We start from the raw sequence: 22,286 nt of genomic DNA on the forward strand, positions 1-22,286 counted from the left end.
ATGGTGTTTAATGAGTGGAAACCTGTGGTTGCAATGCTGGGAGTTTATTTTGCTTTTGCAGTTGTTAATGTAGCTATGAAGAAGGTACTAACTGAGGGTATGAGCAATTTGCTAATTGTCACTTACAGGCAATCCATCTCCCTTATTTTCTTGGTCCCCATTGCCTATTTCCGGGAGAGGTACCAATATGAATATAACATTTTTCTCTATTTCAAGTTCCACTATTTTCATTTCTATCGCCAAATTTGGGTGAGCTGATAAATCCTAATTTACTTTGTTGCAGGAAATACTGGAGGAATATCACAGCTGTCATATTGTGTGGTCTATTTTGCAATGCACTAGTAGGGTTAGTGGCATTAATAATTTGTATCAGTTGTCCTAGCTATATATCTCAGGCCAATCTTTTACAGACAAAAATGGATAAATTTACTTTTTTTTTTCTTTAATTTGTTATCATTCAAGCAAAAGAATCAATTTTTGAATTGATCAAGTTGTTTGCAGGGTCACACTTACTCAATATGTCTTCCTCACTGGACTCAAATATACATCAGCAACATATTCTACTGCTTTCAGCAATATGATCCCTGTATTTACATTTGTTTTGGCACTGCTGCTTCGGTGAGTTCAAGCACAAAATTCACAAGACTACAATTTTTTGTACCCCTAATCTCTCAACTGCATATGTCACTAAGATTAATCTCTTGCAGGCAGGAGAAATTGGACATGAAAAAGAAAAGTGGAAGGGTTAAGGTGTTAGGCACACTTATCTGTGTTGGAGGAGCTTTAGTTCTGATACTATACAAAGGAAGGATTGTATTGAATGCTCCTAAATCACCACCTATTTTGCTTGAGAAAGCAAAGAATGGGAGGATAAATTGGGCTAGCATAATTGGTTCCACATTTCCACCTATAGGTAATTTTTTGTGGGCTTCATGGTTTGTGATGCAAGCTCGGATTGGCAACATGTACCCCTATCAATATTCTAGCACGGCCATGTTTTCCTTCTTCAGCGCCATCCAGTCAGGCATTCTGTGTCTTGTCATTGACAGACACATTTCATGGGCTCTCAAAGGATCAATTCAGATATCGAGTCTCATATTCGCGGTAAGTAGATTCAACTCTTTCTTTCTTTTTTTTTTCCTTCAATGTTTTTTAGCTGTTTTCACAGTTAAAAACAACTAGTAAAACAAGGAAGAGAGACACAGAAACATAGGTTCTTTTTCTTGGCCTTTGCATTCTTTCTTTTCTTTCTTGTATGTAAACAAACACAGATAAATTTCAGAATCAATCAAGCTATTTTTTGTGAACCCTCAGGGAATTGTGGGATCAGGTCTAGGCTATGTGGGAATGTCATGGTGTGTGAAAGAAAGAGGACCTGTTTTTACATCAGCATTTAGCCCTCTCATACAAGTTTTTGTGATCATCTTTGATGCCTCCTTGCTTCATGAACAGATAGGCCTCGGAAGGTAATCTACATCTCCTGAATTGGTTGTTCTACTTGTGATTTTTCAATCTCAAACACAAACAGACACGAGAACATTTCCGAAATCAGAAGGCCTAAGTTGATAAACTTAATTTGTACGAAAAATTTAACATATAGGTTAATCATACCTGCCAGCAGCATGTCACATCGAGATTTTCCCTCGCGATCACCGGCAATTTTTTTTTTTATTCTCATATAATTTCGTCATACTTGTTTTGAACAGCATTCTGGGATCCATTTTGGTTGTTATTGGAATGTATACTCTTCTGTGGGGAAAAGGCAATGAAATAGACCTTCACAAGAATGTTCCGCCAGCAAATCAAGAAAAAGATGGAGATTGCGATCGCACCTTGCCAGTCACTGCACCAACTGCTGTCAGCCCAACAAATTCTGTGCCAGTCACTACACCAACTGCTGTCAGCTCAACAAATTCTGCATGAAATGAAAGGACTCTGTTCTTGTTAGAAAAATATCCTCTGCATACTACAGCAACGGTGTTGAATGTACAAGTGAAAACTACAGAATGCAGCAGATATTTGTCGATTAAAAAAAAAAAGAAGTGGAAAATACAGAACTTTTGGTGGAAAAAAATAACAGGATTGCTACTTCTGCCATGTGATGATATCTTGGTAGAAAAGGAAAGTTTTGTATAGATACAGATTGTGAGTTTGTAATTTACATAAAAATTGTATAAGCATGAGATTTTAGAAGCTTTTCAACAGGCAGCTATGATAAAACTTTCCATTTATATCCAGTTCGGACGGTTCTAGTTAAGGGTTCAAGAAAGGAGAATGTTACAGACGAAATGCATACATTGATGATATTGGATTTTTTACAACTGCAAACCGTTACTGCGCCATGAATGATGAATTTGTTTCGGCCAGAAATTTTAGTGTACTATATATTGTTGCCGGAATTTTTTTTGGGTCATGTTTATTTGGCATCACACCTCTCATTGGCATATGCTCGAACTATCTTAAAGATTTTTTTTTTTTTTGAATTTCGTAAAGGTTGAATACACCAATTGAACAAAAAGAAAATCAGGAATTCCTTCAAACCATCTTCATTTCCCTCTCAAATGGTCTACGAATGAGCAAAAGCTCCAGCTTGGCCATTGTTTTTGTCTTCCACAGGCCACAAACCTGAATAAAAAGTATTTCCTCTGCTTTTTCAAATATGAACTTATCTCCCATGATCCTTCCTTGCTCTTAATCGATTTACATTTTAATAGACTATTCTGATAACCATTTTCAAAAAGCCGCTGTCATTGTCACTAAGGTAAATATACTCCTCACTTCTGTTCACGGCGCCATTGTTATTTGATATGCTATTGCATGTTTACTGCGATGCTGTAGTTTTAATCATCCCTTGCTTCGATTAGCAGCGCTGATATTTATTTGTGGCAAGAAGCTCCTAGCGCATGATAATTGCAACTTTGAGATAAGGAATATTGTTCTCAATTCCAGTTCCAGAAATGTGCAGAAACAGAGAACTGGTCTGCATGGCCAAAGAGCATTAGATGCCCTGCATAAGAAAAGTTATGCCTGATTGGTCATTTCCAAATTGTAATTAAAAAAAATGGAAGGAATCGAGAGTCTTGTCAATCATTGTAGACAACTCAGAATTAAATGTGAAAAAAATGCACGAAAGATACCTGTGAGGTCATGGGATGATGATGCATGGAATATGAGCTCTAGTGGTTCCATATATCTAGTAAATGGAAATGATCCAACCAGAAGGGGCAAAAGCAAAACGTTGCACCGTCAATGATCCAAGATTTGATCTGATAAGGGGAATTAGATTTTCATATTCTAAATGTTTCAGGGAAACATTATAGGCCATTATAAAAGTTTGTCAAGCAAATAATCTTCTTAGCATTTACCAGAGGCGATGGACAAAAGGGATTGTGTTGATCAATGGAAACCAGTGGCTGCAATGTTTGGCGTTTGTTTTGCTTTGGCTATTGTTAACATATGTCTCAAGAAAGCTCTGAATCAGGGAATGAGCCATTTGCTCATCGTCACTTACAGGCAGTCCATCTCCACCATTTTCTTGGCCCCCCTTGCCCATTTCTGGGAAAGGTACTGAGGAAAAAACTCGAGTATATCTGTGTTTAGAATATTAATGCTTTTTCTCTTGCCAAAATTGGCTGAGCTCAATTCAAATTAGACTTTAGAACCCAGAAACTTTTCTTCCATCAGAATTACCACATACTGAAATATTGTACTCTTATTGCAGGAAATGCTGGAACAATCTCACAGGTGGCATATTATGTGGTCTTTTTTTCGGTGGACTACTTGGGTTAGTGCCATAATATGTGTCCCGCACTCCCATTTCTTTAGTATCTTGCCATGTATAATTATTTGATTTTGGCTCTAGGATAAAGTGAATCTTTTCATAATTCATCTAAGACTGAGTTCTTGAAATAACTTGTTTGCACTTCTCAGGGCCACGCTTACTCAATATTTCTTCCTTGTCGGGCTTAAAAATACATCAGCAACATACACTTGTGCTTTCATTAATATGGCGCCAGTTTTTACATTCATCCTGGCCCTGCCACTTAGGTAAGTTTTAAGCACATCATTTGGATCGCTCTCCAACAGTGAACAATTTATCTGTTATGCAAAATCTTGCAGGCAGGAAAAAGTTAACTTGAAAAACACGAGTGGAAGAGCAAAGGTGTTGGGCACACTAATTTGTGTTGGAGGAGCCTTAGTTCTAATTCTGTACAAAGGAATGCCAGTGATTAACGCGCCTAAATCATCCCCTGTAATGCTCCAGAAAGCCAAGCATGACACAGCAAAATGGGTTATTGGTTCGATAATTCTTGCTTTGGGTGGCATTCTATGGGCTTCATGGTTTCTAATTCAAGCTAGGATTGGAAAGTATTACCCTTATCAGTATTCTAGCACAGCCATGCTGTCTTTCTGCAGTGCTGTCCAATCAGCCATCTTATGTGCTATCATCGAAAGACCGAATTCTTGGACCCTCAAAGGACCATTACAGATTTCTAGTATCATTTACGCTGTAAGTGAACATTCAAGCTGTTCTTCATCAACACTATTTGTGATTTTAAACAGGGAAGAAACAGTAATACCCATCCTCCTGCTGTTGCGATCATTTAACTCTTCAAAGAAAGAATGTCCAGCTATGAGATTTTCACATCAACTGTTGATTTCAGAGGAGAACGCTCTAGCTAGTTTCATTTCTTTGCCTACTAAGTTTCGCTTTATGTAATCAAAAGTAAAGGAATTTGAGACGAAACTAAACTAGTTGTTGTGATTCTGCACAGGGAGTTGTAGGATCAGGTCTGTGCTATGTATGCATGTCATGGTGCGTCAAACAACGGGGACCTGTTTTCACTGCAGCATTTAGCCCTTTCATACAAATTTTTGCTGCTATCTTCGATGTCTCATTACTTCATGAACAGATAAATCTTGGAAGGTAATCCTGTGTCTCAAGTTTCATTACTCCTTTTTCCTTATCACGAATTTCCAGATCAATATGTGCCATTGTATCAGTTCTGAAAAGTGGATCATGTCATATCACACATAAAGAAACACAAAAGTATTACAAGAAGAAAACCGAAAAACAAAAAAGTTGAATCATGAGCATAAGTCGACATGCTAAAGAGAAGCACAATTTATATGGAACAACGCTAAAGTACCTGCAAGGATCATATCATGCTAGTGATGCATCCTCGGAATCATAAAGAAGCATAATTATGCTAAAAAGAAGCATAATATAATTTTGATCTTTGCTAATGATTTTAACATTTGTTTTTGGACAGCATTCTGGGATCCATTCTTGTTGTCGTTGGTATGTATGTACTCCTGTGGGGAAAAAGCAAGGAAGTAGACCTTGAGCTTGATAACAGGAATGTTCAAGAAAAAGTTGGAGATACCAACCACGCCTTGTCAGTCACTACGCCGATAGATGCCGGATCAACAACTTCTGCATAACTAAAGTCTTATATTGAAGCTCCTCTGCATCTTTCAAGAATTGTAAGGTTTCTCATGAAATATTTACCCCCCAAAAAAAAAAATCCCAGTAACTGACAACATTTGGTAAACAGACAGTATATTTCGGTATTTTCCATCAAAGGAGGAAATCTACGTGGATACAAAAGATTTCTTGATCAGAAACCAAGATTCAAGGTTCAGAAATCACAAGAAGAAATAAAGAAACAATAATGATTTTTTCACCATCGTGTTTTTTTTTTCTTTTTTTGGGCACGACTATAGCCGCCAAGGAATTATCTGCGTTGTTGACCATAGATTGCCTTTGATACTTTGCATCTGTTGTATGCATGTAATAGATTGTCTAAAAAGAATATAGCTTTTGTGGGATAGAATTTTTTTTGGAGTTTTTGTAGAAAAATGTAATGTAAGATTTGATATATGTAAAATAGAAAGGTGATTGAGAAATGTGTTCACAAAAAATGTAAAAATTTTCTTAGAAAATAGCAATTCAAACAAGGCCAATTTCCATATTATACTCTTGGAAGATTGCATATCTCTAATTTTCTGCACACTACTTTGAAATGCAAATTGTGGCTCCACAAAAGTTCTTGCATTCATTTTTAATTTCTCTAGAATTAAATCAACCACGGAGAATTTGCGGATTTGGTGTCTAAATCCCTTCTAAAACAAAGAAACAATATGGATGGTTGTATTACACTATTTCCTTAAACAGCACCCATGAAATAGAAGAGAAAGATATGAATATTTATCAGACCCCAGATTTAAATGAATTTCAAATGCATCCACACAATTTGGATCAACCCTCAACTTGGCATGCAAAGATTAACTTTTTAATTCCTCTTTTATTATTAATTAATTGATGATCAATTTTTTTCAAAAAAAAAAAATCAAGAGCAGTCATTTGAATAAGGAAGTTAGCAGAAAATGAAGATCTTAGTGCAATATATCACAAGTGTATATAATTCGATCAAAGAATATATCCCACCAAAATAGCTGTCCTCTAAGCATGATTTTAGTTGCTATATTATAATTGGTAATTTGAAAATGCTTTTTGATAAGAAAATTATTAAACAGTTTAGCTAATTGGTGCTCAATAAGCATTCATTTAGAGGGTTCTCAGTTACTAGTTTTTAAGAAAAGTGTAAGGTGTATTTGGACCATGATTTTAGGCCTTTTTTTAGCAGACAAAGTTTTGTTAAAATTCTATCTACATTTATTTGTTAAAACAGTCTAAGTTCTATTTTTAAAATTTTCAAAATACCCAAAGACACATATGCCATTTCTTTTTCCACCACCACTCTTCCTCATCCTTTCTACTTCCATTACTGCTGCTGTGCACACCCGCACCGCCCTTCCTCTTATTTCCTAGTGCCTCTTCCACCTTCCCTTCCCTCCTCCTTTCCTCTTTTTCACTTTCTCCTTCCACCCCTTGCTTCCCTTCCCCTCTTTTCTCCCACGTCCTTCTTCTTTCCCCTCCCCTCCTCTCTTTCGCTCTCTTCTCCTCTACCCACCATCCTCCTATTCTCTCTTTCCTCTCTTCCCCTCATCCCGCACTCATATTTCCTCTCTCCCATGATCTTGTCGCGACCAAATCTAGTCACACATGTGCATTATATCTTATATGTGAAGATAAATTTTACAAAATATCACATGTTTTTTCTTCCTTGATTGCAATACAACACATATTTCTATTCCTTTTTCGCAAAGTTCAGAATCTACCTACTTAAAGTAATTATATGCATGACGATTCTAAGCAGAAAAAGAATATTACTACTTTAATTTGTTTTATTTAAAAGATTAAAAAATAATTGTTCTATAGTAAAAACAAAAACTTATAATTTGAACATCCAAAAAATGTTATGGGGTCTTTCCTTATAAATCATGTAGAAGGGCATTTTCATCACAAATTTTAAATGGTTACAATGAGTGATATTTTTGTCAATTCAAATGTTTTAATAGTCAACTTGATGAGGTGGATTGAAATAAAGATGAAATGAGAAGAAATAAATGTTAAGGTATAAACTACTATTTAGACCAAACCTTAAAGGGAGTTTTTGTGATTAACCCTTCAAACTGTTTTTCTTCTATTTTTTTTCTTTTGCTGTTTTCATAGTTGCAGATAATTAGATAACTAGTGTGAAAATGTGGAAGAGAGACAAAAATAGATATTTTTCTTTACTTTTTCATTCTTTTTTTTTCCTTTTATGTAAAGAAAGATGAATAAATTTCTGAATCAAACAACCAACTTTTGATTAAACCTCGGGGAATTGTGGGAGCAGGTCTGTGCTAGGTCTGTCAACGGGTCGGGTCCAGACCGGAATTAATAAATCCGGATCCAGACCCGTTATACTGCATAAGTTTCGGATTCGGCCCGAATACCCGACGGGTCTCCTATCTTTCTACCAGACCCGCACCCGACGGGTCCCGGATCAGTGTCGGGCCTACCCGACAAAAGGCTCGTCAAAAACCTATTCATGCTACAACTTCAGCACCTGAAAATGCAGTCTGATTTTTATCACATTCTCCTCTTATATTCAAAAGCATAGCTAACCCCTCAGGAGTGACCCTATGAAGGTTCCAATATGCAATCCAATCAATACTCTCACCATTATCGAAGGGACTATCAGGTCAAGAAAGGACTAGAAATTTGTACATCAAAGGAGAAACAAAAAGGAACAAGGTGATGAATCGTTTTTCCTAACATCACCACAGCTCAAGAGTTACCAACAAGAAAAAAAATGCAACTCCCAATTTTTGGTAGAAAATTCCACTCCAACTACCAATACCTAGACAAAAATGGCGAATCCAAGAGACCAAAGCGTTTGGGGTCACAATCACTAGCAATCATAAATATTCGCGAAGATTTTCAGGAAATTTGTGAACATTGACCGCGTATAAAATTACTTCTAAGAGAAGGAAAACTGGAGTCCTTCTAAATCCGTGTTTACCACAGTCATGTACACGCGCACATTTCCTTATTGGAGGAGGAGCTAGCAGCCTCGAACGTTACAATAAAGAAAGACTAAGGATTTTCTAAACAATAATGGAGCATTCTTGGGAACATCTTCTCCTGTATCAATCTCAGAAGAAACACTTTGGGAAACCCCCCAAAAAATTTAAAAAAAAAACACATTGAAGAAAGTAAATAACAGGTTGTAGAGAGCCATGAAAAATGATAACTTAAATGGGGTCGTTCTTGGGCTAAAAAAAAAAAACGCGATGGTTCCTCCTTATATAGCAGAGACAAACATCTATACACATCTAGCATTATGTCTGGGTTTCCCAATACGCAGGGACATACAGCAGATGAATATTTCCCCTTTTCAATTTCCCTCTTAGCAATTTGTCACTGACCTGTGATTGTGAGAAAGAAAGCTGGGCTGCTAGAAGCCTGGAAGAGCTGGAAGAGTTGGGCTTCTTTGGAGCTGCAACCGTCAGGCATCAGAGATAGAGAGAGCTCGCCGGCGTCAGATATGGAGAGAGCAAAAGAGAAGAGAGTGAGACTGGAAGAGCTGGGCTTCTTTGGAGCTGGCCAGACTCGACGGTTTCTTTGGAGCTGGGCTTCTTTGGAGCTAGAGATGGAGAGAGTCAGAGAGCTGAGAGCGTCGCCGGTTTCAGTGTTTCACGGCGGACTGGTCACTGGCAGAGGCGGGAGGCAGAGCAAAAGAGAGAAGAGAGTGAGGGGAAAAAGGGATGTGCGGCGGTGGGTATTAGGGTTGGAAAAATTTGGGAATGAAAGTAGTAAAGATAGGTATATATTTTTTAATTATTAATTAATTAAAACGGGTTCGGGTTGGATACGGGTCGAAATGGTATATTTCGTATCCGATCCGTAAATTTATTAGATAAAATGGGTCCGGGTTCGAGTCGCGGATCTATATACCTATCCGTACCCGGAAAATGTTGGCGGACCGGACCATTGACAACCCTAGTCTGTGCTATGTGGGCCAAACGAAGAGGACCATTTTTATTCACCGTACAAGTTATTGTTGCCATCTTTTACTTCTCCTTACAAGTTTTAGTTAAGGATTCAAGACAGGAGAATGTTACATACGAAGTGCATACATTGATGATATTTGATTTCTTACAACTATAAACAGTTTATCGGACGATATCAAACACTTTGGTCCCAAAATAGTAAAACCAATTCTCCAACCATTGCTGGATCTATGGTTTTATAAATGAATGATGAATTTGTTTGGGCAAGAAAACCTGGTCGAGGGTACACGACATATGTTGCTAGAATTGCCATTCTCTAGAAGAATGTAATTTAAGAATTTTTAGAAACAAACGACAATGGAAATGTTTACCGCTATGATAAAATTCGAAGCAAATGGATGAGATGGATAAATTGCTGTGGATATTCTTTTTGGGATATTTTTGTCATGTTCATTTGGTATCAAACTTCACAATTGAATATGCTTCAACTGTGGCTGGGTGCCATGGCTTATACGCAGTTAAAGAAGACAGAGATTAATATGGCTATTTAGGGAGATATGACTATTGACTAGTTAAGGGCAATTTGGGGTTTTTGTGTCAAATAGTTCTGGCAGCAATATTTCTGCTCTGGCAGTATCACTAGCTTTGACCTTTAAAGGTTCGAGTGCACGAATTACACAAAAAGGAAATCTGGGATTCTTTTCCCTCTTAATTGGTCTAACGAATCAGCAAAAGCTCCAGTTTCCTTGGAAAATTCGTTTTCCGTTCAAAGGCAGAAAGCCTGAGGGCTGAGAGATCGCACCGAGAGACAACTCAGGCTTCCCATACAAGCCCAAACCACCTTTCCCCTTGTCACGGCAACAAAAGTGTTGAACAATTCCTCATTGGGCCCACATGTTTGAGCCCCTCCTTCACAAGTTACTGAGCCCAAGCTGGACCGTAGCTAAAGAGTGTTCTCGGGCTCCAAGGGTAGGAGTTGGGGCATGCCGTTTTTTGACCTCGAGTTTGGGAGTGTGAATGAGTGAAACTAAATCGAGTTACTCAAGAGTTTTCTCGTCAAAGTTTGAAATCAAACACAGGTTGACTAATTTTTTTATCCAAATTCGAACAGCTTAAATAGCTTGAGTAGTTTGAATTTGAGTTTAACATATGTAGCATGAAAGATTGTAAAATATGCGTGTGTCTATATCCGCTAATGTGTACATTATTAGTATATGTAGACTAATTTTTTGTGTGTACTTCCTCTATCCCAAATTATTTATCACATTTCGGGATTCCAATTTTTTAAAAACATTGGTTTGATGGGGATATTTGTGGATTTGTTTCCAAAGTTGCTCTCAAAAATTCAAATTTCAAGTTTAAATTTAATATGAAATGTAGAAAAAAGAGAAGATAAGATTGGAAGAAAAGATCAAAAATAACTTTGACTTTAGTAATTAGTAAATCCCATATATATTGACTGTATATGTACTATCACCTTTGAATCCATGACATTAACATATGTTCAAAAGTTAAATTTCATATTCAAGTTTTGCATAGTTGTCATTTATTCAACGCTGACAGCGTCTAACTGTCAGTATAAAAAAGATTAATCCTAAATATGACAAGCATTTTAGGATATTCCAAAATAAAGAAACATGACATTTTTGATGGGAGGAGAGAATATATATATATATAATTATATATTTACATTACTTGATATCCATTTGAGCTAGATTTGATCGAGTTTGAGCTAGGCAAATCAAATCAATCTCGAGCTCAAGCTCACACATCTATCTCCACTAACTTGAGATTCTTTTCAAATTCTGCCAACATCTTCTTTACATTTTGAAAAAGAGCTAATTTATATCACTTGAGATCCATTTGAGCTAGATTTGATTGAGTTTGAGCAAGGCAAATCAAATTGAATTAGACCTCGAGCTCGCACCTCTAGCTCCAATGACACGAGATTCTTTTCAAATTTTGCCAATATTTTCTCTACTTTTTGAAAAATGGCTTATCTCCCATACTCCTTCCTTGCTCTTAATTTATTTCCATTTTATTAGAATATTGTGTCAACCATTTTCAAAAATCCGCTGTAATTGTTAATTATGTAAATATACTGTCCATTTCATTAATAACTCACTTTCTGTTCTCGCCATTGTTATTGGTATACTGCTGCATGTTTAATGTGCTTCTATAGTTTTGGAATCACCATATTCGTCAACATCACCACAAGATAATTGTTTTTAATCACTTTTTCCTTGCTACGTTTAGTGGCACCGCTAATTTCATATGGGGGAAATGAAGCTCCTGGCGTTTTGAGATTAGACATATTGTTCTTTCCAAAAATATGCAGAAACAGTGAACTAGTCTGCATGGCCAAGAGCATTAGATGCCATGCATAAGAAAAGTGATGCCCGATTGGTCGTTTCCAAATTACTTGCCATTCACTATAATTAATCGGTGTAAAAAAGAACTTGACAGACTCGAGAGTCTTCTCAATCATGATGGACAAATTAGAACTAAACGTGAAAAAATGCACGAAACATCTGTAAGGACATAAGAAGATGACGGATGGAATATGAGCTTCTGTGATTCCATATGTCCATCAAATGGGAATGATCCAATCCAAGGGGGGGAATAGTTGCTAAAAATAGTATAAAATTGCACAGTAGGTTTCCAAGATTTGATCTGATAAGGAGAATTTGATTTTCATATTCTAAATGTTTCAGGGAACTTCATTATATTAGTTTGTTAAGTAAATAATATTCTCAGCATTGACCAGAGTTAATCTATGCAATGGCCAAAAGGGATTGTTTTGATCAGTGGAAACCGGTGGTTGCGATGGTGGGCGTTAGTTTTGCCTCGGCCATTGTTAACATATCACTCAAGAAGGCCCTGAATCAGGGAATGAGCCATTTGCTCTTTATCACTTACAGGCAATCCATCTCTGCTATTTTCTTGATCCCCATTGTCTGTTTCTGGGAAAGGTACAGAGACAAGTACTGAATATATTTCTGTTTAGAGCAGTAATGCCTTTTTCTCTCGCCAAATTTGGCTGAGCTCAATCCAAATTAGACTTGAGAATAAATATACTTTTTATTCCAACAGAAGTACGATGTGTTGTAAAATATAGTACTCTTATCGCAGGAAATGCTGGAAACATCTCACTTGTGGCATATTATGCAGTCTTTTTTTCAGTGGACTACTCGGGTTAGTGCCAGTCTGTTTTAAGTACTGTGCCATAATTACTCGATTTTGGCACCATAGCTTACGATAAAATTACCTATGTATAATTCATGTCAGACAGTTATTGAAATGAGTTGTTTGCAGGGCAACCCTTACTCAATACTTCTTCCTTGTTGGGCTTAGATATACATCACCAACGTACACTTGCGCTTTCATTAACGTGGTGCCAGTGATTACATTTATGTTGGCCCTGCCACTTAGGTAACTTGTAAGCAAATCTTTTAGATGGCTCTCCAATTATGAATTATGTATCAATTACACAAAATCTTGCAGGCAGGAGAAAGTTAACTTGAAAATTTCAAGTGGAAGAGCAAAGGTGTTGGGCACAATAGTTTGTGTTGGAGGAGCCTTAGTTCTAATCCTGTACAAAGGAATGCCAGTGATCAATGCGCCTAAATCATCCCCTGCAATGCTCCAGAAAGCCAAGCATGATACCGAAAATTGGGTTATTGGTTCCATATTTCTTGCGTTGGGTGGCATCGTGTGGGCTTCATGGTTTCTCATTCAGTCTTGGATTGGAAAATTTTACCCCTATCAGTATTGCAGCACAGCTCTTTTGTGTTTCTTCAGTGCTATCCAATCAGCCATCTTATGTGTTGCCGTCGAAAGACCCAATTCTTGGACCCTCAAAGGACCATTACAGATTTTTACTATCATTTATGCTGTAAGCATGCATTGAACCTGTTTTTAATCAACATATCTTGTAGTTTTAATCAACATGTAGTTTTAAGCAGGGGGTAAAAGCAAGTTATATACTATCAAACTTCTGATTTCTGAAGAACCCTCTAGTTACTTTCGTTTCTTTGCTTATTGATTCATTCTTTGAGCTTTATGTAACTATCAGGAAGGAATTGCAGAACTAAACAAGCCAATCTCTGTTAATTCTATACAGGGAATCGTGGGATCAGGTCTGGGCTACGTAAGCATGTCATGGTGTGTAAAACAAAGGGGGCCTGTTTTCACTGCAGCATTTAGTCCTTTCCTACAAATCTTTGTTGCTATCTTTGGTGTCTCCTTACTTCATGAACAGATAAATCTTGGAAGGTAAATCTGTCTCAAGTCCCATTTCTCCCTTTTTTTCTTGTCAAGAATTTCCAGATCAATATACCATTGTATCAGTTCTCAAAAGTGGTTCTTGTATTATCATACATAAAAGGGGAAAAAGAAAAGCCATTAGTATTACCAAAAGTAAAACCAATATATAACCCCCGGTAGTTTACCAAACATTAGCCATTAGTATTACTAAAAATTACCTTTTACCCCCAGTAGTTTGGCACTTTATCACTTGTCCCCTCCAAGTTTAAAAGCTACATATAACCCCTCATAATTTGAATTAAAGTGTTTCCGTTAAAACTAACGGTCAAACAAATTAACATTTTCACTACTTCTTTTCCTTTTTTTCTTTTTTCATTCTCTCTCTCTCTCTGTGAAAGAGAAGATATAATCTTGAAAACCTATTGACTGTATCATACTAAAAAAGGAAGAGAAAATATGATCTTGAAAACCTATTGACTGTATCATACTAAAAAAGAATGTAAATGGACATGCTAAAGAAGCATTATTTACATGGAACCAGGCTAATATACCTGGGAGGACCATATCATACTAGTGATAAATCCTCAGAATCATGGCAATTTTTACTCTTTGCTAATGATTTTGGTACTTGTTTTTGGACAGCATTTTGGGATCCATTCTTGTTATAATTGGTATGTATATTCTTCTATGGGGAAAGAGCAAGGAAGCAGACACTGATCACAAGAATGCTTCTGAAAAAGTTGGAGATTGCAACCACACCTTGCCAGTCACTACACCAACAGCTGCTGGCTCAATAACTTCTGGATAACTGCTGCTCTTATACTGAAGCTCCTCTGCATCTTTAAAGAACTATAGACTTTTGATCAAAAAAGAAAAATCCCAGTAACTGACCATAAAACATTTGTTAATCAAAAACCAAGATTCAAGGTTCAGAAATCACAAGAAGAAACAAACAGACAACGATTTTTGCATCATGGTGATTTTTCCTTTCGGCACGGTCGTAGCTGGCAAAGCATTATCGCCATTGTTAGCCATAGATCGGCTCTCATGTATCATATCTGTTGTGTACAGGTAATAGACTGTGCACACAGAAAATAATTTCTGTGGGATAGAATTTTAATTTCGTTTTATGTTCTTGCAAGATTGCATCCTGATTTTCTGCCCTTTACTTTGAATTGCAAATTATCGTTGAATACGAATTCTTTTGTTCAAATCTGATTGCTCTATAAAAAAAATCTCAAGCATAGAGAGACAAACAATTTGTACCATTTACATTATATCCTAATATAGCAGCCAAGAAAACACAATCCAAACAAACCCATTTGGATCACTTACCCCAAGAGTTGGGTGAATCTCACATGCATCCACACAATTTGGATCACCTCAACTCAGCATGCAAACATTGAGTTCCTCTTTTACTATTAATTACTTGAGGATCAAATCTTTAAACAAAATTTAGAGCAGTCATTTCAATTAAAAAGTTAAGAGGAAATGAAGATATTAGTGCAATATATCACAACATAAATGTATCTCTAAGCAGGATGTGCAATGGCTATATTATAATTGGTAATTTGAAAATGATTTTTTATTACAAAAAAAAATTGTTAATTATTATCCTTTGTTGTTTTACCCTTCCCGTTACACTTGGCTTAACTTGTTCAGATTAGAGACAATTAAGTATGATTCTTAAAAGTAGTTTAAAGCACCAGAAAATCATAACTCAAATTTTTCTTCATTTTATTTTTGACATTCAACACAAGGATCTTTTTTTTTCAACACAAGGATCATATATATTGGATGTACTTCATACATTTATCTATGAAGAAAAAAATATAAGCTAATATGTGTGTGTGTGTATTTCATACTTCAATTTCATATCAAAATTGGGTATTTAAGCAGTTAACACCTTAATTTTATAGTGGATTATCACTTTGATAAAGTTTGTTATATCTCGTCACATGACTCAAATTTTTTCAATATGACAAAAATTCTAACCATATGGTAGTATCATCTTTTTTTCTCATTCATAATCAAAACAAAAGGGAAAATTGTACAAATCGTCCCTCACATATTAATGATGTGAAAATTTAGTCCCTGAGAACGAAAACGAGCATTTTTAGTCCATTACAAACAAAAAATGATCAATTTTGGTCCCTGTTAGCTTTTTCGCGTGAATTCTTGACGGACCCAGTCACGTGAACATCACGTGACCAACTTTTGAGGGACAAAAGGGGTATTGCTAGTGCCAAATTACTCTGGGCTCTGGTTCTGCTGTCAAAGAAGGAAAAGGAAAATAAAAGCCAGCGAACGATGGAAATTAAGCCAGGCAAACTCAGCTTCTGGCCCCGCCACTTCTAGGTTGGATTCAATAAGTGAGAGCACTAATTTAGTTAGGTTCACACTTGACGAAATTAAGGCTGCCACCAAGAATTTTTCGAGGGAGAACATAATTGGAAGAGGAGGGTATGGGAACGTGTACAAGGGTGTGTCAGCGGCATTGAAGAGGTTCAAGAATTGTTCTGCTTTCAGGGATGCCACTTTCACGCACGAGGTTGAGGTCATTGCCAGTATTAGGCATGTCAATCTCGTCCAAATTACTCTTCCAAAGCCATTGATAAATTACAGCAACAATGGCCATGAATAGCATCAGATTCATTCTGCGCTCTTTGAGTTTTCTTTTCTTCACATCAGTCTCCAAATCTTTCACCTTCTTTGTTAACCTTCGTGCGTGCCTCACCATTTTATCGCACCTCTCATAGCCGCTTGTTTCATGCCACTTGAAGAACCCACAGCCGCCTCCGCCATTATTATGCTGGTCATGGAGAACGGAGCTCAGATTCTCCAAAAAAGGAAAACAAAATATTTTGAAGCAAAAACTTACTTCATAATAGGCACATTCATAGAATTTCTTTCTTGGGTTCTTAGCTGTCCACGAAATCTTCACTGTGGTTGGTATACCGCAACTACAGTTTGGTGGTTCTCCCGTGGCAACTTCAAAGAAATTTAGGGATTTGAAGTGCTTTGAAGGAAGAAAGATACTGGTCCTCTACATTTTGGTCAAGATCCGAGTGACTTGCCCTTTTTGTCCCTCAAAAGTTGGTCACGTGATGTTCACATGATTGGGTCCGTCAAGAATTCACACGAAAAAGCTAACAAGGACCAAAATTGATCATTTTTTGTTTGTAATGGACTAAAATGTTCGTTTTCGTTCTCAGGGACTAAATTTTCACATCATTAATATATGAGGGACTATTTGTGCAATTTTCCCAAAACAAAATTAAACAAGTTTAATTACACAAAACTCAAAAAGGTCAAAATACAAAATGGCTAACCTTTCTCAGCCGGAGCCGGAGTGAAAAGACATTGACCCCTATCCGCTAGGAAAACATTTAGGATAGACTGAGCTAAAACAAGCCTCTCCATGGCTGCTCTCCTCTCCCTCTCCTCCCCAACTCCTACAAGAACTTCATCAGCCGTCCACCACCATCCCTCTTCTCCATTCAAGGTAAACAATACTCTGCCCCCCATATATCTCAATTCGTATTCATCCTTTCTAAGACAATTCCTAATCAAAATTGTACTTCTTGTCAATTTCTTTAGTACTTTAGACAAAAATCAAGAATCCCTTTTTTCTTCTTGTTGCTCATTTTGAAATATTTACAGGGGAATGTGAGAAATTTTAAGGCAAACCCAAGTTTTGTTTTTCCGTCTAGTGTAAGAATTACTGATAAAACTGGGACTAAGCAAAGAGCACCATTGATAGTGTTGAACAAAGCTTATGCGGACTCTTCTTCTTCTTCAATTCAAGCTGCTTCTGGTATCTCTAGCTTTCGATTTCGGTTGAATAATTTAGGTCCTCAACCTGGGTCTACAAAGAAAGCGAAGAGAAAGGGTAGAGGTCACTCTGCTGGGCAAGGGGGTAGCTGTGGATTTGGGATGAGGGGTCAGAAATCAAGGTCTGGTCCAGGTGTCCGAAAGGGGTTCGAAGGCGGTCAAATGCCGTTGTACCGAAGGATTCCTAAGCTTAGAGGCATTGCTGGAGGTGATTCATTGAAGTTTCTTGTTTCTTTTTTTTTATTATTGATGTTACCAAGAAAGGTTTATCTTGTAGTTTCATATCGGTTATTTGATGGCCATTTGTAAAGTTGGAAGCTTTTGAATGATTATGTGAACTTTAGCTTCATGTTTACTTTTGCAAGAGACTATGGATGGAGTACACCTTTTCGGAAGCAATTTGTATATTCTGTGTTTGTGAAAATGTGTTTTACTCGATCATATATGTCTTATTCAGCAGCATGACTTTTGTAGAATTTATCCATGGAGTTCAAGTATAGATGTCATGTATATTTGCTTGACAAGGACTTAGCTTGGTCTGAGAATTGAGTTATAGAACTTCAAACTGATTAACCTGATAGATTCTGTACGTCAAACAGAGTGCAAAAATGGGATTCATGTGGTTAATCCTGTACTTGTTATTCTTCTGTGGGCATGAATGCAACAAATATTAGTGTTAGTGGACTTACAACTGTAGATCCTGAATCTGGACAAGGTTTAAATACTTCAAAACTTAATGTAGCGAGTGGGTTATTTAGGTTAAGCTTCATGCTTGTAAAAACTTCATCTCTGACTAGTGTAGGATCACAGCTTGTAACTGATGTTCAATAGCTTGGCAGAAGCAGAAGATTTTTTTTATGTTGTAATGAAATGAGAGTTGGGAAGTCATCTTACTTGAATCTTTCATGCTTGGTAACCAAACTGAACTTGCATGTGTTTTTGGCATCATCTTTATGATGCATAGTTTCACCTTTCATCTTTTTGGCATCACCTTTCAACTTTTGTATGTTTGATGCATAGTTTTCTATTCTTTTTGGTGTTGAGATCAAGAAACAGGTCATTGGATGCTTGATCTTTAATTAGGTTCTTCTTCTTCTTCTCCTTCTATGTGCCTTGTTGTAGTGCTTCCAGTTTTATTACTAAGGTTTGTAATTTTCACCTAAATGAAGGTATGCATGCTGGACTACCAAAATATGTCCCAGTAAATCTGAAAGACGTAGAGGATGCAGGATTCCAAGAGGGAGAAGAGGTATCCCTAGAGTCATTGAAGAAGAAGGGTCTGATCAACCCATCAGGAAGAGAAAGGAGACTTCCTTTAAAGGTAAGATAATACTTAAATACCACAATTTGGTTTAGCGACATTTTGTGGATATGTTTTCTTTAGATGAGGCTTTTGGAAACTTGACCCAGCAAATTAATTGGCAAAAAAGATTGCATGTAAGAAAGAGATTCTAGAAGAGTTGTTTTCTTCCGAATGGCCACTTAATTTCGACATGCAGCCCATGAGTCAGCTTATGTGTAGGTCACAACAATCTAAATGTCCTGAATAACTGGCAAAAATACTAGTTCAGAGCAATAAGGTGATTGTACATGTCACGTGAAGTGTTGTTACCCAGTATTTTGATTGTCTTTGCTAAATGGGAGAAATCATAAAATGTTGCACAAAAAATATCATAACATGGTAGGTTTCCTTGCTTTTTTGGATCTGAGATTCTGGCAAAATGGCTACTGTTGTTGCATTAATGCATTTATTAACTCAAAAGCGTTTGCCTTTTGAGCTAGGGAATTCTGGTTTACATTTACACACCAAAAGAAACATTCAAGTTGTACCTTGATGATTAGTTCAACTTGTAAAAACTTAAGGACTAGCAGCTCCTGTCATGTTAACCTTCTTTAGATTCTTCTGAGTTCGAAATTTGCGTACTTAGGATGCCTTATTTGTTGTATGCTGAATTTGCAAATGTTGGAGCAGATTCTTGTCCTGGGCAAACGAACTTGGTTAGGCAATTGGTCACACATTAGAATAAATTGAGTTTCAGCTGGAGTTTGCAAAGACAGTTGACACACCTATCAGATAGTAATTCGAATGCTCCGTTATAGTCATATATATCGTCACTTTGCGACATATATACTGCAAGGTCTTGAAGTGTTGGTTCATTATTTAGAATTTTCTCTTCTTACCATACCCTAGTGTTTAATGCACGTTCTGAACAATTGAGAAAGGAGCAAAGTCACAAACATGAAGTCATTGATATTTGGCAATAAATATTGCATCAAAATTGATCTTATGCTTGTTTGTTTCTTTCATGATCGTGAGAGTTGGCCCTATGATTGGACTGCTTCGGGAAGACTTATGTAGCCATAAATTTTGAAGAGGCCTTGATTCTAATTAACCTTTGACCGTCTGTTGTAATACCATTTAAAGAGGCCTTAATCCTTACATGTCATATTCTGTATAAATGTGGAATGAGATAAGAAAATTTATGTTTAGCCTTCCTATTTATGAGGGTGGAGACTATAAGTGGACTTCTTGGTATGAAAAGCAACAGACTTTAATAGTTGCAGATTGATTTTCATTAGCTGCTAGCAAAAGGAATGTGACCCTGTTTGTGACAATGTCTTGAGCGCTGTGGGAACCTTTTAAGTATATATCATTTGCTAATACATGTCCTTGATTCAGATCTTGGGTGATGGAGAGCTTAGCGTGAAGCTGAGCTTCAAAGCACGCGCCTTTTCAGCATCGGCAAAAGAGAAGCTTGAAGCTGCTGGCTGTTCTTTAATGGTTCTCCCTGGCAGAAAGAAGTGGGTGAAACCATCAGTTGCCAAGAACCTAGCTCGTGCTGCAGAATATTTTGCAAAGAAAAATGCAGCTGCAGCTGAGTCAGCTGACCCTTCTTCTTGATCACCATTTTGTTAGTACCCAGAAAATGGGATGGTGTCACCTTTTGAAAGGGATGTAAAGCAACATTCAAGACATTTAGAATCTTGCTGTCTTATTTACTCTTTCTTTACTAAAAATCATCAGAATATAATTTCTTGCATCAGCTGTCTCCCATCGAGTCCAATAGGGGTAATTTTGTTGATTCCTTCAAAGCTTGTTGTGGTCCAAGTTGTAGGTATTGGAATATTGAAAGTTTTCACCTTTTAAGAGGATAAAGATAAGTCAGCAGGGATTAGACTATTGTGTAATTCTTGCAGCACTAATAAACATTCATTATCCTCCTTATTAACGCAACATTTATCATGGTTAGGTTCAATGCACGTGCTTTTCTTCTAGAGAAGCCATATGAATTCCATTTTCATGGGAAAACGTCATACTGCTATGGATGGAAGTGATTGAGGACCCATGACAAAGGAAATGGATGCGAAACTTCTCTTTGCTTGTCAACTGATTTGGGCTGTTACCTGTTTCCTGGCCCAGAGGCGGCCATTGCTGAGGAATCCTACTGGCTATCGGAGCCACAGACGTTCGAATCATGTTGGGTCAAGTTTAAAGCCTAAAAAATGACTCCCTTCAACCCCTATCTTGTCACCTTTGATCAATAGGGATTTTTCCAGCAATCAATTTATTTATCATAGTAAACAGTTGAGAATTTGGACAAGTCTTTCAGGCAGGATAACGTTGAACTCTGTATCAACCATTCTGGGCTCCAAAATTATGGACCAAAAGGTAACAACAATATAAATCATAAAAAATGATGATAGTATTTTTATTCAAGAAGTCAGTGAAGTTCACTGTTGATTCTCATATTTTGGAAAAAAAAAATTTTATAGACTATACCATATTTGATAGAAATGAAGTGAAAGATGACTCGCCTCCTTTTTTTTTCAGTTATTTTTTAAGTAACGTTTTAATCGCTTTTTTTTTTTAATTGTTAAACGCAGGATGGATTTAAACTCTGAATCTGACAGAAAGAGAAAGAAAGATCTTAATAGGCCTTCCCTTGACCATTCAAATTCGAGTGGTTTTGTCCCAAACTATTCTCGGAAAAGAAACAAGTCATTGTATTCAATGAAGGGTGGTGCTTACGCAAATTAAGGATGACTGAGTTGAGGAGGAGGAGGTCTCTTTCCAGATGAAGAAGTTTGTTAAAACTCTGCGATCATCCCCCCACCAAAACATGTGCTTGTCGTATTATGTACTGTAAGGCCTAACCCTTGACGCCCTCAGCCATCCCCGCCTGGCGCCCTCAACCAATCAAATACCATTACCAAGCTCTGGTGGTGGACTTTTCATTTTCAGTTCAAGAAATAAAACTAGAAAGACCAGAACAACGACGACTAGGGGCTCAGTCATGTGATGAATTAGTATAATATTAAGTCGTGTCATTATGATGAAATTGACAACCGGATCAAGTGGCAACTGGCAACTGGCAAGAGCTAGGAGGCCATTTGGCTAATTGGTTTGGATTTGACGAATGGATTTTTCTTTTTGGTCTATGCAAGCAAATTTTTTTCTTTTTCACCAAAGAAAGATGCCCATTTGAGCTTTTACTAAAGATGGAGCTCATGGCCCCATTTTGAGAAATCAGCAAAAGAGAAAAAAAAAGGAGGAGGACGGTTCGGAAAGCTTTGAAAATGCCTAGACAGATTCAATGAAAGCAACAGCAGGGACGCAAATCAAAATTAATCACTGCCCGGCATGATTACAGTCATCCCATGTCTAATTATAGACAGATGGTAGTATAACATGCCGCAATAATATCTTTTGTCAAATCTGCAAGCAACCTACCAATTCTTGATTTTACACTACCGTGATGAACTCATGCATTCCTTGAAAA

At 37.1% G+C, this 22,286-nt stretch overlaps 3 protein-coding genes across 3 annotated transcripts; all 3 read left to right on the forward strand.

Annotated features, from left to right (window-relative positions):
* Window positions 1-5,828, forward strand: LOC113752588. Its single transcript, XM_027296693.1, has 12 exons — window positions 1-179; window positions 284-346; window positions 502-618; window positions 708-1,104; window positions 1,315-1,466; window positions 1,707-1,917; window positions 3,359-3,564; window positions 3,722-3,784; window positions 3,931-4,047; window positions 4,120-4,510; window positions 4,776-4,927; window positions 5,274-5,828. The coding sequence occupies exons 1-12, from the start codon at window positions 1-3 to the stop codon at window positions 5,443-5,445; spliced, it is 2,220 nt and encodes a 739-aa protein (XP_027152494.1). The 3' UTR covers window positions 5,446-5,828.
* Window positions 5,829-12,186: 6,358 nt separating this feature from the next.
* Window positions 12,187-14,479, forward strand: LOC113752590 (WAT1-related protein At3g30340-like). Its single transcript, XM_027296694.1, has 6 exons — window positions 12,187-12,377; window positions 12,538-12,600; window positions 12,721-12,837; window positions 12,910-13,300; window positions 13,529-13,680; window positions 14,314-14,479. Exons 1-6 carry the CDS (start codon window positions 12,187-12,189, stop codon window positions 14,477-14,479), a joined length of 1,080 nt encoding a protein of 359 aa, XP_027152495.1.
* Window positions 14,480-17,010: 2,531 nt separating this feature from the next.
* On the forward strand, window positions 17,011-20,735 carry LOC113752894 (50S ribosomal protein L15, chloroplastic). Its single transcript, XM_027296935.1, has 4 exons — window positions 17,011-17,176; window positions 17,335-17,713; window positions 18,675-18,826; window positions 20,186-20,735. Exons 1-4 carry the CDS (start codon window positions 17,093-17,095, stop codon window positions 20,405-20,407), a joined length of 837 nt encoding a protein of 278 aa, XP_027152736.1. The 5' UTR covers window positions 17,011-17,092; the 3' UTR covers window positions 20,408-20,735.
* Window positions 20,736-22,286: the final 1,551 nt, after the last annotated feature.

The sequence above is a fragment of the Coffea eugenioides genome, chromosome 11 (genome assembly GCF_003713205.1).
Source record: "Coffea eugenioides isolate CCC68of chromosome 11, Ceug_1.0, whole genome shotgun sequence".
NCBI classification, from domain to species: domain Eukaryota; kingdom Viridiplantae; phylum Streptophyta; class Magnoliopsida; order Gentianales; family Rubiaceae; genus Coffea; species Coffea eugenioides.

Bases quoted from the DNA above. Each gene is read 5' to 3' on its own strand.
- LOC113752590 (XM_027296694.1), top strand. From the start codon at position 12,187: ATGGCCAAAAGGGATTGTTTTGATCAGTGGAAACCGGTGGTTGCGATG. The intron at 12,601-12,720 runs GTTAGTGCCAGT...AGTTGTTTGCAG, and splicing joins TTTTTCAGTGGACTACTCGG to GGCAACCCTTACTCAATACT. The intron at 12,838-12,909 runs GTAACTTGTAAG...AAAATCTTGCAG, and splicing joins ATGTTGGCCCTGCCACTTAG to GCAGGAGAAAGTTAACTTGA.
- LOC113752588 (XM_027296693.1), top strand. From the start codon at position 1: ATGGTGTTTAATGAGTGGAAACCTGTGGTTGCAATGCTGGGAGTTTAT. The intron at 347-501 runs GTTAGTGGCATT...AGTTGTTTGCAG, and splicing joins TTTTGCAATGCACTAGTAGG to GGTCACACTTACTCAATATG. The intron at 3,785-3,930 runs GTTAGTGCCATA...TGCACTTCTCAG, and splicing joins TTTTTCGGTGGACTACTTGG to GGCCACGCTTACTCAATATT.
- LOC113752894 (XM_027296935.1), top strand. From the start codon at position 17,093: ATGGCTGCTCTCCTCTCCCTCTCCTCCCCAACTCCTACAAGAACTTCA. The intron at 17,714-18,674 runs GTGATTCATTGA...ACCTAAATGAAG, and splicing joins GCTTAGAGGCATTGCTGGAG to GTATGCATGCTGGACTACCA. The intron at 18,827-20,185 runs GTAAGATAATAC...TCCTTGATTCAG, and splicing joins AAAGGAGACTTCCTTTAAAG to ATCTTGGGTGATGGAGAGCT.